This window comes from Pantherophis guttatus, chromosome 3, assembly GCF_059756535.1.
Source record: "Pantherophis guttatus breed Tessera chromosome 3, ASM5975653v1, whole genome shotgun sequence".
NCBI lineage: Eukaryota > Metazoa > Chordata > Lepidosauria > Squamata > Colubridae > Pantherophis > Pantherophis guttatus.
In genome coordinates this window covers 71,470,750-71,486,841 of record NC_142065.1, presented here as the reverse complement: position 1 = coordinate 71,486,841, position 16,092 = coordinate 71,470,750, and the positions used below count along the sequence as shown (strand labels likewise).

General features: G+C 36.6%; 1 protein-coding gene across 1 annotated transcript in view; it reads right to left on the bottom strand.

Moving 5' to 3' along the window:
* Nucleotides 1-729: 729 nt before the first annotated feature.
* CTH (cystathionine gamma-lyase) overlaps nucleotides 730-16,092 on the bottom strand; it is a 28,638-nt gene continuing 13,275 nt past the window's right edge. The window contains exons 5-12 of the mRNA XM_034433205.3: nucleotides 14,835-14,966; nucleotides 12,215-12,272; nucleotides 10,817-10,894; nucleotides 8,883-9,035; nucleotides 8,246-8,367; nucleotides 5,590-5,642; nucleotides 2,946-3,084; nucleotides 730-1,746 (exon numbers count right to left, since the gene is read on the bottom strand). Of these exons, the coding sequence (XP_034289096.1) occupies nucleotides 1,720-1,746; nucleotides 2,946-3,084; nucleotides 5,590-5,642; nucleotides 8,246-8,367; nucleotides 8,883-9,035; nucleotides 10,817-10,894; nucleotides 12,215-12,272; nucleotides 14,835-14,966 (762 nt within the window). The 3' untranslated portion in view covers nucleotides 730-1,719. The remainder of the gene's footprint in view (nucleotides 1,747-2,945; nucleotides 3,085-5,589; nucleotides 5,643-8,245; nucleotides 8,368-8,882; nucleotides 9,036-10,816; nucleotides 10,895-12,214; nucleotides 12,273-14,834; nucleotides 14,967-16,092) is intronic.

The following is a 16,092-nucleotide window of genomic DNA, read 5'->3' as shown; positions in this document are numbered from 1 at the left end:
GGTCAATGTTTTTGGACTCCAAAATATTGATCCACAATCACAGCAAATATTATTTATGAATTTATCTAATATCATCCAGATTACTGTTTCCTTTCAGAAAATGTCAGAATAGATTAAGACATTTGGTCATAGTTACAGACAGAAGAAACCATCTTGGTTTTAATAATGAAATTCTAAATTCTAGTTGTATTATATTTCTTTGGCTCCAACTTGAACCTAGAATCAATTTTTACCATGTTGTGACCTGCTAAAATTTCCTCCTTGTTATGCACATACGTATATATTCACAAAATAGGAATAATCAAGGGATTCATTCTGGATATCATAAAGATTTTCTTCCAGAATTCCATCATAATTGAAATGATTCTCAAGTTTGTTAGAGATGTAGTAGCAAATATTGGCCATGATCATACCAAGAACAATATATGCATACCTTTTTTGTCATGTAAAATTACTTCAATGAATTACTTCAATGAATTACTCCAATCTTCCTTATATGGATTCCATGATGAGTTGGGAGATGGTAGCATTTTTCCTTAGTTGAGCAGAATTTTCAATATCACTGATACCCTAATCACAGTATTTGCAAATTATTCCTTTAATTGAATTACATTTGAAAATGTTTCTTTATCTGTGTGAGTGTGTACGAATGAATAACCAGAATCATGCAGAGATTGTTGACAAGAGAGAGTGCAATTCAATAAATACAAGATTAGAAATTATCCTGGATAAGTCCCAATTGTTGGTTTAATTCCATATTTTAATATCTAATTTCCCAATACCTTATCACAAGATTTCTTGAAGGACTGAGTATAATGAAACTAACACAACAAGGCCAAGCACATAGAAACTATAATCTTTAGATTTCCATACCTTCTTTCATCTAAACAACTGTTCAAGTAAATTGGACCTAAAATCAATATATTAGTAGTATTGCTTATGGAAACAGTACTTAATCTCAAATAATTAACTTACTAAGAATTTCAGACTTTCAAGACAAGAAATAAAATCAAACATATAATATGCTAAATCAAAAGAGACATCAAATCAAATCCAACATTTTAAAAAAGTAACATATATGATATTCTGTAATTAACTTTGCTTCATTTTTCAATATTGCAGTATTGCACAGTAAAGACAAATAACAGGTCTGGTCATTAAGCTTTTATCAGACTCACATTTTCAGAAGTTAAGTTTGCTTCGATTCATTTCTTCACTAGTCTATAACCGTCACGAATACATAGTGAACGGGGAATCTGATGCGCTGACATAGCACTAGTTTGAAAGTGCACAATATTTATGCACTTTATAATCTTTAAAGGTCTTAATGTGCATTATTAAACTGTAGCCATGATTTGCAGCTTAGCTCAGCCCCAAGTTACATCAGCATACACTGAATAAATATAGATATTATCAAGTAATTGCAAGGACATAATCCTGAATGTGAATCATGGTAATCTGAAAGCTACCACTATAGTAAAAGTGGACAGTTTTGATTCTTAAAATTAAAAGAAGCAAATGATTATGAAACAGTCCATTTGAAAGTCTTTGCAGATTCAGTGAGCTGAGGATATCAACAAGTACCCATAATGTGTTCTCCATTTTCCATAAATCAAATCCAGTGGAAATTCATGAAGGACTGAGCAGCCAAGTTAATCTTTCTTCCTTCGTTACTTTGCAAATTAATCAATTGCAAAATTTAAGTTTAAGTTTAGAATCCTAGTTACGGATTCTATAATCAGGAATCTGTAGAAAGAGAAAACAAGTGAAATTGCATCAGTTCAGTGTTTTTCAATTGTCAAAAGGGACATTTGGAACACAGAAAGGACTGCAGAACATTTAGGCTTTCAGGGGCAAGTTGCTTTGTTTCACCACATGAAAAGAACTATAATCTAATAGAATAATGAAGCCGACAATCTTTGCAAGCAATTATCATAAACATCAAAGTAATTCTGACTGGTTTGCAAGTTGTTGTTCTTAATATTTGTTCTGCTTGGTCACAGGATCCACGTGTTTTGTAGTATGTATGCGCAGTTCACACAGCAAAGCTATCTATGCATTATGTAAAAATGGGAGGAGGGGTTGTTTGTTTTTCAGCTTGCTTACTGAAAACCTTGAAATAGATTAGGGTTGAGAGGGTGTTACTGGCCAAAGGTCTTCTAGCTAGTTCCATGAGAACTGTAACCTGAGTCTCCCCATTTGTATTCAACACTTTAATCACTACATGCAGTAGGCCAGGGGTCGACAACCTTAAACACTCAAAGGGCCACAAATGTCCTAACCGGAAGCCTCCTGTTCAATTCTGGAGATGACTGGAAGTCCGGTTCCCCCACCATAGAGTCTCCTCCTAGGATGGCGTCCTTTTTCCTCTGCTGACTGGAAGTCTGGTTCCCACACTATAGAGTCTCCTCCTAGCACGGCGTCCTTTTTCCTATACCTGTCCTAACTGAAAACCCTATCAATTGTGGAGCCAACCAGCAACAGGGGAGCTGCAACAGAGGGATGAAAGAGCCACATGCAGCTCCAAAGCCGTGGGTTGCAAACCGCAGTATTAGGCGGACTATCATTGCTTTTCAAGCAAAAATAATGTTTATTTTTTAAAAAAATGTTTATTCCAACTTTAGGTTTTCAGCATGATGCCCCTAGAAATCTATATGATGCCATACCATGATATTATTTGGACTGCTTGATTTTTTAAGTAACAAAAATGTTCTTCCCACGCTAAAGTAATTAGGAAGAAAGTGAAATTAAGTGATTACATGCAAATTAAAGCAGCTGTACATCCTGATTAAATAAACGTGCTATTTTTTTCCCCAAGATATTTGGCCAAAGGAATATCAGAATTATTTAAAAAATACTATTTTTCCTGAAAATATAGAAGAATTATATGGACTTAATAAAATATTTTGTGGTTTATGTGGTGAATACTGTATGAAGTGACTTACTGCTGCTTTCAGAGCTTGGTCCAAATCTTCTAGTAAATCTTCTGAGTCTTCCAATCCAATAGATATGCGAATTAAAGTATCTGATATTCCGAGGACCTCTCGGTCTTCCTTTGGAACTGAGGCATGAGTCATGATTGCCCTGGAAAAGAATAAATAGTCTGTGAGTGCAGAATTATAAATAAGGGGAAACATACCAGCTAACTCCAGAAAATACAGTAAACGTAATAAAACTGGCTTCTATTATTAAGATGCCAAATAACATTGTCTGAAATAAACATTTTAGACTATTGAAGACAGGAGAGCTATTCTTCCAATAATAAACCATTTTTACACAACCTCTATCAGGAGAGTCTTAAAACTAGCAAGCGGCATTTGAAATTAAATTATGTGTGTGGATAGGCTAAATTTGAGGATTTAAATAGGTTTTTAATCTTGAGGATACCAATAGAAATAATGATCTATGGAATGAGGAAGAACAAATCCCACTTTAAAATTTTTCTCTGTAAGGGATTTTGGAAGTGGTTTACTATTGTCTCCTTCTTAGGGCTGATTAAAAGTGACTGGCCTAAGATCATATGGCTGACTGTGAGCCTAAGGCAGAAGTAGAACTTGGTTTCTAGCCTGGTACCAAACCAAACTGTCTCTCATTATTTTAGATACAGAGCTTATTAAAACTGTATAAAACTATATATGAAAGTATATATGATAAGTATTATAGACTGACAAAGTGTTTCCCCAAAATTGTCTGCGAACTGCACCAATCTGCCTCCTCCACTGACATTGTGTGCTATGTTCATGCGATCACAATTTGTGAACTTCCCAACAGATTTCCAACAAGCAACATCAATTGGGGAAGCCAGATTCATTTAACAACAAGCCTTGCTTAACAACTGTGATGATTTGCTTAACAACAATGGTAAAAATGAACATAAAATTGGGTCTCGTTAGATGATGACTCACTTTATGATATCACTAACGTAAATAGAACTAACATTATGACTAATGAAAGTTATAGCCTGACACATTTGGAAGGTACCGAGATAGGGAAGTCTGAGAAGTAGAGAGAACAAGATACTCTGAAGATATTCAGATATCTTCAGATATTTATCAGCATAGCTTATTGGTTACTGGTATTAATATAATCAAAAAAATTAGCTTACATTTCCTGAAGATCAATATAAAATATTTGACTTTTTTTTTTAGAAAGTTAGGGTAAGAGAAATAGTAGTGAATATGAAAAAAACTCTTATAAAAAAATATTCAACATTTTGGACTAAACGTTATTAGGAAGAACTTACCCCCTTTTAATATAGATTCTACTAGGATTTTTAAAATGTATTTCATAAATAATAAAAAATATTATGTTAATTTTACCTGTAAAACTAGATCTTGTACTGTACTGTGTTTAAGTATAAGCACATGTCAATTAAAAATTCTAAATAGCAAATGTACTCATTTAGAACTGAAACATAGATAGCAATAAAGTGTGAATTTTGGGAAAAGGAAATGGGTGAATTTACATCTAGGTAGTTCTCAACTTATGATGGTAGGTGGGACTGAAATTTCCACTGCTAAAGGATACAATCCCTGCAGCCCTGGTTCCCATTTTTAATCAAGTCCCACAGTCATTAGGTGAAGCAACTTCCTACCAACTTCCCAGCAGAGTGAGTGACAAAGCCAGTAGGAAATTGCAACTCCTAGAACAGCAGGGAGGTAGGTGTCTACTGCCATGTGGGGAAGTGTGACTAAAATTGTGCAAGAAGAGATTCTACATAACTTGCTATGGCTGGCATTGTATTACCAGAGACTCCTAAGCAAAGAACTTCAAGCATTAATCCTTGTTCCAATGTTATTATTTTCAATCCACTGTATTATTTGAGTAAGCATGTAAAGCAGGGGTAGGTAGTTAATTTTCTCAAGGGGCCATATGAGAAACTGGAACTGTTGTGAACAGCTGAACCAACAGGCTGAACTTAATTCTGCTTAATATTAACTTTACTGCTTTATTTAAAAAGTAGTAAATTATATGGTTTTGATTAGCTACTACTGGTAAGAATACATGTTACATCTTATTTATATTTGATTTCTAATTTCTGATTAACCTCACATCGGCCAGAGATGGCCAAAGGGCTGGTTACAGCACAGGGATCATAAAATTCCCAGGTCTGGTGTAAAATATATAGAAACATAGGATCTATTTACCTCCATTAATATTCTGGGGGGCAAAGTTAAACAGATTTTGGTTTCCTCTTCTGTCTGATCATCCCTATAACCTAACTTTTGCAAGCCTTTGCTGTACGTACTTCTCTGATCTTCAGATCAGTGTTTTTCAAAATTGGCAATCCTGGTTGTGGAATTGCAGGAGATGAGTTCCGTACATCTTAAAGTCACTAGAGTTCAGAAACACTGATTTAGATATTTGAAGAATGGTAGTGTTTTATCACAGAAAAGATGACACTTATGGAAGAGGAACATCCATAAAAGTGAACAAGAAGATCCAGTTTCCAAGTAAACATTGCAAAGGTGATATAAGCAAACTCATATTGTTTAGTTGGAGCATACACAGTGAATATTAAAGTATCAAATATTTTGATAAACATCAGTGTAATACTTTTATTAAGGGATGCCAGAAAAATTTACTTACGGATGCTCTGCTAGACTCTCATATCCTCCTAGACTTTCAGCAAGGGTAAAAAGCTAGAACAAGAAATATAAAAATTATATTGTATTTCAAATAATATTAATTCAAAATTTTAAGAAATGCCATTTACTCTTATGCAAACGTAATTGCATGTTAGCCTAGTAAAAGCAAACGGACAGAGCAGACAAAAGAAACTCTTTTTGCAAAATAAATAACAGAGATGCAAGAAATGCAACACACTTAATCAAAACACGAGGCAAGAATCTAACCCAGTTCAGGACAAGTCCATCAAACGCAAAAGATGCTCTTTCATTGCATGCAGATTGGAATGGCCTCATCTGATAGAAAAATAATGCTTTCTTTGAAAGGCTGTTTGCAAATATTGTCTGTTCTGCTACGACAATATTGGCCCTGCAGGCAAAAGTGTAGAAACAATGATAGCATAAAAACACTCTCTGATATTCTGGCCATTTCTTCCCCTTATTTTTTTTTTAGGGTCAGAAGTGTCTCACATATTAGATCTCAGCTAGTACTATTTTGAAGAGTATACGGCGATCTCAGGTATTTTCAGGGATCTTCTGCTGTGAAATTCCTTTTCATTGTAAACTTGTCAAAGCCTGCACAGAAGAACAGTAAGATGCTGCTACTTAACAGAGTTTCAGTGGCCAGCAAGACTGGAGTGACCTTGAGACAGAAGGTTGGGTTGATTGTATAATGTATTACCTTAGGCACGGAAACAAAAAGGGGCCTGCTCTCTACATTTTAAGTTAGGTTACTATCTCAAATTGGTGTGACTATGATTCAATAGTTAGTTGACTTTTATTCATACACTGACAATAAAAACACTTTGATCTGGGACTAAGAATTGAGCAGAAGTACGACTTGCTCTTTTAAGACTGGTATTTTGGCTCCAAGAGAGGTGGACAACTGTGGCAACTTTACGACTTGTGGACTTCAAATTCCAGAATTCCTGAGCCAGCATGGTTGATTCAGGAATTCTATGAGTTGAAGTCCACAGGTAGTAAAGGGTCTATAGTTGCCCACTCCTGAGTTAAACTAATAGTACACTACAAGGTGGGTAAGGTTCAATCTTTGAAGGAGGAGGTTTAAAGGTCAAAACAATTCCATCAAGCCTTGTAATGATTGAACACTGGACTTTCCATTTAGCAAAACATTAGCCTCGCAGAAAATCAGTTTTATTTTCATTGAAAAATTTCACTGGTGTCAACTAAGAATGCAGATAACTATTCCATTGTAGTAACTTTAATAGTCCTCATGTTTATAATTTTTGTTATATCTCTATTTTTATTGTATTGTATGCCACTCAGAATCATTCTGGATAATGAGATTGGTGGTGTGTGGGAGTTGTGTTCTCAGAATATTCAGCCAAGTCATACTAATTGGGAAATTCTGGGAGTTGAAATCCACACACCTGGAAGTCAGGAAGACTGGGAAACATTGTACTACTGATAAAATGGTGCTGTAATCTCAAAACTCCAATTATTAACATATTCTTACCAGTTCCAATCCCAATTAGAATTCACGTCTTCCATGCTCTTGATTCTTGGGATGGTTTTGCAATATTCTCAAATATTGTCACCAAACAGAACATCTAATTAAACGTAAATTAATCTGGATGCAGGTACTGACAAAATCACATTTGCCACAGCCAGTGGCTACAAACCAAGATAAATAATGCCCAGCTAGTAGATACCCAACAAGAAATTTGACTGCACAGCTATATTTACAAGTCAATGCTTTTCCAATGATATATGTTGACAAATCAATGAATTGACTTCTGAAGTCAAATGTATAATTTATTTATTTGAATTCTGCCTTTATTTTATTTTATTTTTACAAATAACCGAAGACAGCAAACAAACTGTGTCCAATATACCTTCCCCAACCTATTTTCCACATAACAACAACTTTGCAAGGTGGGTTGGGCTGAGAGAGAGTGACTGGCCCAAAGTCTCTAGCTGGCTTTCATGGCTAAGGTGGGACTTGAATTCACAATCTTCCACTTTTTAGCTTGGTGCCTTCAGATTTCAAAAGCAGCACGACACTGTTACATCAGCCAAAGCTGTTTTGCTTTCCAGGCACCATTTATAATTGTGGAGGAAGATGGCAGAGAGGCTTCTGGAGTGCTATTACATGGCTCACATCGCCTGACTCCCATTCATTTGGATACACTCATTCCATTCCCTTTCATTAGTGCCATTTCCTATAACTACATGGGCTATTTACATTTTGGGAGCTCCTACAAATGCTCAAAACCCACAATGGTTTCAGCAGAGAAGGAAAGACCACAGTACAGTACAAAACTCCTGACAGAGTCACAAGACAGTGGCATGGCTCTTTTAAAAGAGCCTTGATAGTACAGTGGTTTAATGCACCCTGTTATTAACACAGCTGCCTGCAATTTCTGCTGGTTCGAATCTCTCCAAGGCTCAAAGTTGACTCAGCCTTCCATTCTTTCTAAGGTAGGTGAAATGAGGACCCAGTTTGTGGGGGCAATAAGCTGACTCTGTATAAAATATACGAAAGAATGAAGGCTATTGCTTAACGCATTGTAAGCCGCCCTGAGTCTCCGGAGAAGGGCGGCATATAAATCAATTTTTTTTAAAAAAAAAAAGCAGTCTACAAGAATAAATTTTACCTTTAAGCTTTTAAGGAATCGAGAAGCATTTTCAAGGTTTCCTTTGATGTAAAAGGAAATCATTCCTGGGCAGCCCGTGCACTGACGTTGCATCAGATCATATTGCGGGTGTGACTGTAATCCTGCAATGAATCATATATTATACAAATAACCCAGCCTGTATTATTACTTTAACTCAGACAAACACATTCAGTAGCTGACATATGCAGATGTTTCCAAATGAGGCTTTTTTTGTTTAAGTGCCTGATCTTACCAACAGCACTATAGGGGGGCATCTCAAAGATGATGACATCATTTATCTGCAATCCCTCCATCTTTCTCCAATACTCCTTACTCCTTTTCCCCTTCAGAGGAAATCTATTGAAAAGGGGGCATTGCTTCATAATGACTTTTGCTTAGTAACACTCAGAGCCCTTTGGGAATGTGTTTAAAATGGAATCAATGACTTATGGAATCAAGATGATATGCAGCAGGAGGAGATATGACTATGAAGTGGATATGGGAGAAACCAAGTTAAGGAGGCTTACAATGATTGCAAAAGATTGGAGTTTTAGTTGGGTAGCTCATCAGGTCTTGCCCAGTATAGAATACAAAAATCCTTCTAGGAAGACTTCCAGGTTATCTGAGGACTACATACCAGGGAAGATGACTTTTTCAACCCTTGGATCTGACTCAAGGTATTGCGCCACAGTCATTGCGTTGTGAAAATGCTGTTTCATGCGGATTGGCAGAGTCTTTAAACCTCGGTTGCAAAGGTAGCAATCAAAAGGAGATGGAATTGCTCCAATGGCTATGAAAGAAAAAACAGATATTATTCTCTTTCCAGCATATTACATTTTTTAAAATCGTTTTTTTGTTTCAAAAAGTATGCCAATGGTCAGAACGGAGGTATTCCCCGAGTTAAAATAACAACATAAAATAGTTGACAATAAAGTGATAAATGAGTTTGATCCACTCATGATTTCATTGGTGTCAGCATTGGGCTGGATATACATGTATCATTTTTTAAATATTCAAGTTTGAATCAGTATATCACAGAGCTTCTCACACTTTGCAACACAATAATCACCCACTGCTGGCTGGTGCAGGCAAAGTGACTAGCAAAATCCAGGTTGTGGTTTGACATTGCCTCCACTTCACTTGGACAACAGGTAAAAAAATTATTGTCACCCTCCATGTTCTTCGTGACCCACAGTTGCCCCTAATCCATATTCTGAGAACTCCTTGCAGTAAACATTTTATGGAACTGGCCAAACGCTATTTTGATGATTCTTTAATATATATTTATACATTCAGAACAAACCACATTGAGGTCTTCCAAATAATTAATCTGCTTTTCTACTCAACAACTACCCAAAGCATGAATTCAAAATGTAGAACATGCATTTTGAATCAGAACTCTTATTAAAATACAGTCAGAGCTCTGATTCCAAAATGCATCTTCTAGTGTGACCTTGTAGCTGTTAGCAATTCTAAGGATTGAGTCAGAACTGAATCAGACTTATGGCTTTCTATGCTTCACATGCATCCCGCTTGGTCTAAAAACACAGGATAGAAGACAGAACCTATAATTAGGCAGTTGTAGCTGACATGTTAAAATATTAGTTATTTAATGTGTTATAATTATATTTTTATTTCCATAAGGATTGGCTGTCACAAGTGACAGAATATCCAAACTTGCAATCTGTGAAAGAGGAGCTATTTTTCATGTATTTATTTGTATCCTACCTTTATTATTTTTATAAATAACTCAAGGTGGCAAACATATCCAACACACCTTCCTCCTATTTTCCCCACAACAACAACTCTATGAGGTGAGTTGGGTTGAGAAAAAGTGACTGACACAAGGTCACTAGCTGGCTTTTATGGCTAAGGCAGGACTAGAACTCAGTCTCCTGGTTTCTAGTCTGGTGTCTTAACCACTAGACCAAACTGGCTTTTGGGCCACAATATGTCTAGCCGCATAGAGTAGCCCCACAGTGAGATAGGCGGCAAATACATTTAACAAATAATAATAATGTCTGCCCAAAGAAGATGCAATCTGTGAACTTCTACTGAGGGATGAATGTAACAGTAGACTCATAGGAGATAGAAAATAATTTTGACTTAAAAAAAATACAAAAATGGAAGATTAAATCACACACTATTTGCACTACTAGCCCAGATTTTTTTTAAAGGGAATGTTCTGAAACTGTTTTGAAATACACCACAAAATTGATAGGAAATCTCAAGTACACGTCTGCAGAGTCATATCTATTTTGACTGGAGGAACTATTTTTTTTAGTCACCGCAGTACTTATTTTTTAGATTAACTTTAATTTAGATTTTCTTTACAATTATTTTCTTTTTCCAACAAGTAGCACCAAAGTGTTCAAAACTATAAGTGTTAAAAAATACAAAAAAATTACAAAACACCAAATAACACATGTCTTTTCTGTACTGAAGGTGACTTGATTAAACAGGCAATGAATACATTTTGCTAAAGATTTTTTAAAACACTAAATGGATGTCAAGCATAGCTATTTTACAAAATCTCCAAGCCACACTTTTGAGTTTGCTTTTCATACTCACAATATTGCAAGAATCTGAGTTTCTCGTGAAGTTCATTATTATTTAGTGAAACCAATCCCATTACAACATCGCTGTGTCCTGAAAATATAAGCAGGCAAGTGATCAGTCCTATTTATTTAAATAAAATGCCTGAGCATATTCAAATATCACACAAGTAGGTTGATAATGAGGCAGTGAATATGCTTGCTCATCACAACTGGTTTCTCCCACAAGTAGACTAATGAGCATCTGTGGCTATTCTAAATTGGAATAACAACCAAACACTGAACTGTGGTTTTATTTGTCTGGAAAACAACAGAGATCAAAGTCATCATTTGATTTTAGATTGCTTATGACCTTGTTCTTGGGTTTCTAACAAGTGGGAAAAGCGACAGTCTAGTGAGCCCACTTCACATTAGCTTAGGTTATGATACCACAGATGAAAGAACCAGAGAGTTGTGTTATTTCTTGTAATGTTTGCTTAACAATTGTTGTTAGTTGCAAAGTCGTGTCTGACCCATCGCGACCCCATGGACAACGTTCCTCCAGGCCTTCCTGTCCTCTACCATCCCCTGGAGTCCATTTAAGCTCACACCGACTGCTTCAGTGACTCCATCCAGCCACCTCATTCTCTGTCGTCCTCTTCTTCTTTTGCCCTCAATCTTTCCCAGCATTAGGCTCCTCTCCAGGGAGTCCTTCCTTCTCATTAGGTGGCCAAAGTATTTGATTGCTTAACAATAAGCCTGGGTAAATGTGATGTGGAAACTGGGCCATCCATTTACAGACACTATTGCCTTTATCATTCAATGAAATCAAATTTCATTCAATGAAATTTCAATTTCTGCTTGTGGTTATCATCTTTTTAAAGCTGATTAGCTGAGAACTAAAACTTACACTTGGTTACAACGGTTTTGGGAGTGGAATGGCATGATTTTCTAAGGTAAGGTAAGAGACATTTTTGAAAAAATGTTGGATATAGGAGGCACAGATGATGTTCAAAAACAGCCCAAATTACCAGAATAGCAGAAAAAAGATTCTCTGTCAGTCCTGGATCAACAATATGGCTTTTAAGCACTTCTCTAATTTACAGGGCAAATATTAAAAATGCAAATACACTATACATATCCATGCAAATATGGTACATATTCAGATATAACTTCACCTTGAGCTATTTTAGATATATTTAAACATACATTAAAGAAAATTAATGTGAGCCACAAGCACTGACTACAAACACTATATTAGGAAACACATTATGTGTTTATGAATTACATTATGAACTATATAATTTCACTTTCCTTTTCAAAATGAATATAATAAAAATCTAATGTGTATTAAAAAGATTTGAACATATATAAAAAGCGTTATTAATCTTACTACAAAATAAAATCAACATAACATGCAAGTCTAGCTACTTACCATTCATGTATTTGGTTGCTGAATACATACAAATGTCTGCTCCTAAAGCCAAAGGACGCTACAACAGAACAAAACAAGAGATTTATTTCATTTTCTGTTGATAAAATCAATAGCAATTGCCAATGAATACTGAGGCATATTGCAAACAAGTTTCAAGTAATTCCTGCTATGCAGAGATTAGGCTATTGAGAAAAAGGCCAATTATCATTTCATTGATGCGAATCTGAAAAGGTTTAAAGGGAAATTAAATTTGAGCATCACCTATGAAAGAATAAACAATAAGAAACAGGAAGTGAAAACAGTTCGAGTTCAGTTTCTCTCTTTTCCTATTTGTTGTATCAGCCCAACTGATCTCAGAGGGTGTTGTTGTGGGGAAAATAGGAGGCGGAAGGAGTACTAGGTAGGTTCACTATATTGAGTTTTTTTTATACACACACATATACATACATACACACACACACACACACACACACACACACACACAGATGGGATTTTAAGAATCTCTTCTGCTATCTCTTTGAAGACTTAGATGTTTCCTCAGGCATGAGGTCTAGAGGTTAGATAGGCCTGTCACTATGAGTTTTCCTTTCTTGGATGGAGTTGGGTTGGTCCTTAGCTGCCATTTATTTTTCCTATTTATTCACGGTGTTCTGTTTTCATCATCATTTTTATTAATGTTCAGTATAAAACCAATCAAGTATAATCAAAAATCATAATAGCATTGTAACAGTTTAATATACAGGGTACTTACATTAACAAGTCTGGATATGTCAAAGCCTTATGGCTAAAGCACAAAACTTAACAATTACCAAGGTGATTTCAGGACATCTGCTATTTAACAGAATTTCTAGATAACATCGATCAGGGCAGCCAGGCAATCTTCCCATTAAAAGGCGGATTAGTTGAAAACACACTTCCGCCCAGAATGTGTTCCAGGATTTCAACACCAAAGACGCAAGGGTGTTGCCTAAATGCTACATGAATTCCTTTATATTTGCCATTCACGGCTGTAAAAGGGGAGGGCAGTAAACCATAGTTTGGAAAATGCCCTTCGGTAGTGGATAAAGGATAGCTTAAATAATTTTCATGCAGGCTGTGGTTCCCTTGAATCGCTGAGGTGATGATCTAACTTGGGACTCCTGCTAAGTCATGCTGACATTCAATATCTTCTAATCTTTGCTTAATAAGCTCCATGGATTTATTGTATTCCATATTTAGACAGAAGTCAGGGAACCTGCCAAGGTAATTCAGTTTCTTGCGTATTGTTATGTATTATCTAGATTTAAAGATATTGCATGGGAGAGAGAGGAAGGGGAAAGAGAGAGAAAGAGATGATAGACAGATTCATTCTAAAAAGTAGTAAAACATAATTAATTGCAACCTCTTGTTTCAATGCTAATCAGATTGGCCTCTGGCCTAAGTGCAATGGAAACTCTTCTACCCACAAAATATGGCTTTTGGAAAGCATGACTGCATTTGATCACATGATTGGAATGTTATGTCAGAGTATCGATGTTCTATTTTGTGGGTTTAACCCTATGCACACCACCTAGAGCTGCAATGGTGAGATGGGAGTCTATATAAATTGATATAACAAATAAATATATTTCATCCTCTTCTGCACTCTGCAGCACTTTGTCTTAGTGGAATTATTTCCCTCTATTATGTTAGCTACTCTGTTAGGAATGTTTAGCTGTAAAATGGTTAGATTATAGACTCACCGCATTGTCACAATGCTGTGATTCTATGGAATTAAAATTGTACCACTTGACACCTCATTTTCTAAAGGCTGTCTCAATGTAGCCCTGTTATTACCAGTCATGACAACACTTCCTGTTTTCCAATAAAACATTAAATTAGAACATCTGCACTTTCATCTTTCAATCCTATATTTGTTGGTCCTCAGCACAGCCACTGTATCTTAATTCAGAAATAAAAGCCACCACTGTATGCCTAATGGAATTGACTCAGTAAAGTGTATTTAGAGTTATTACTTTACTCTGTAAAAGAGAATCAAGTATTAATGGGATTCCTGATGTTTCTATTGAACATCTGCTGTTTCTATCCAATATCTGCCCTTTCCAAAACTTTTCATACAAGCCCTTTGTGATATGTTCTATCATGTGAGATGAAACATGTGACCATAGTTGATAGTGACGTGCCATGCCTTCCCCAAAAGTATTGGTTGAGGCCTACAGCACAATCCTTTCAATGCCAATCAAGAGTCATTTTCACACCCAAATACGTTTTAAATAATTCTTGGGGCTATTAAAACATCATCCTCGCTTATTATGGGTTTACATTCCTTAGCTGTTTGCACTGTTGCAGCTGGTGATAGCATTCTAATTGTGTAATTATAATGGTTTATTGTATATTATGTAGGCTGTTTAGAACAGCTAAGATTTAGAAGCCTATCAATCAATACATTTTGAGTAACCAATTTCATATCCTACTTCTGCCATTTTGCAATGTTTACCAGGTTGTTGTAGTATTGTTATTTTTCCCTTTGTAAAAAGGTGAATCATAGAGTCATAAAAGTAAAATAATGCAAAGCATTTAATAGATGAGATGTGCTACACTAATAAAAGCAGCTAAAGCAAACTAATAAAAATTGACTTACCTGGAAATATGCAGACATAAAAGTATTGTCTACTACTAAAATAACTCCTTTGTGTTTATGAACAATGTTTGCACATCCTTGAATGTCAACAACTTTCAGCATTGGATTTGTTGGAGTTTCAATCCATACAAGCTGTTAATTTGGGAAGAGAAGGATATTAAATATATATTATTGGAAAGTATCCACTTTAAAGAATAGTGTTGTTTTTCATTAATACTTTTTGTAAGACATTAAACACTACAAAATAATGTTGACAACATTCTTTTTTTTCACATATAAGACTCCTTATTTTGTTACTACTTCCCTAAAATGAAGAAAATTCATTATTTAATATTGGTCAGCAGGGCCGGATTTTCCTATAGGCTAACTAGGCTTCAGCCTAGGGCCTCAAGATCAAGAGGGGCCTACACAGTGGTGGGATTCTGGGGGTTCTAGGGGGTTCGGCCGAGCCCTTTGTTAAATTGCTGGCTTGCCCACCCCTCGCCTCCCACCCGCGCGGTGCCAGCCTACCGTAGCCAGGGGTGGGCAATTGTGGCTCTTTTACCACATGTGGACTTCAACTTCCAGAATTCCTGAGACAGCTTGGCTGTCTGAGGAATTCTGGGAGTTGAAGGCCAGAGGTTGTAAAAGAGCCACAATTGCCCACCCATTCCCTAGCCTGAGTTCCGCTGCCTGGGATCCACGTGGGCTGCCACGTGGTTCCCCACCGGCTCCGGATGGAGAAAGCAGCTTCCAGCCTTCACTCACCCTCCCTCTCTGCTCTGTTGGATCGCCGGCCGTTCGCTTACCCCGCCCACTCCCCATCTATTGCTGCCTCCGATGGCTAGAGGAAAAAAAAACTTCAAATTCTTGCCGCGGGGCTTCAAAGGGCCGCTCTAGAGCCAGTGGTGCAGCCGAACCCTTGTTAAATTGCTGGCTTGCCCCGCCCCTCCGCACCACTATTTATTGCCAATCAATAGTGGTGGGCGAGGGGCGGGGGAGCCAGCAATTTAACAAAGGGTTCGGTGTTTTTTTTGTAATTTTATTGGCCCCCGGAGCTTCAGCATAGGCTAATTAGCCCTTGCTTAGATCGGCTCCCGACCTCCAGCTGATTTGCTCTCAGCTGTTTTGCTCACGGATCTGCTCCTTGCTTGCAAAGAGTGCTGATTTTTTCCCCCCTAGCTATACTGAAAAACGAAAGAGAAAGTAAAGCAGGCTGTTGGCTTTGCACGTTGGAAAATTAGGCAGGCAGATTTCTTTTTCCTCACCAAAAAAGGTA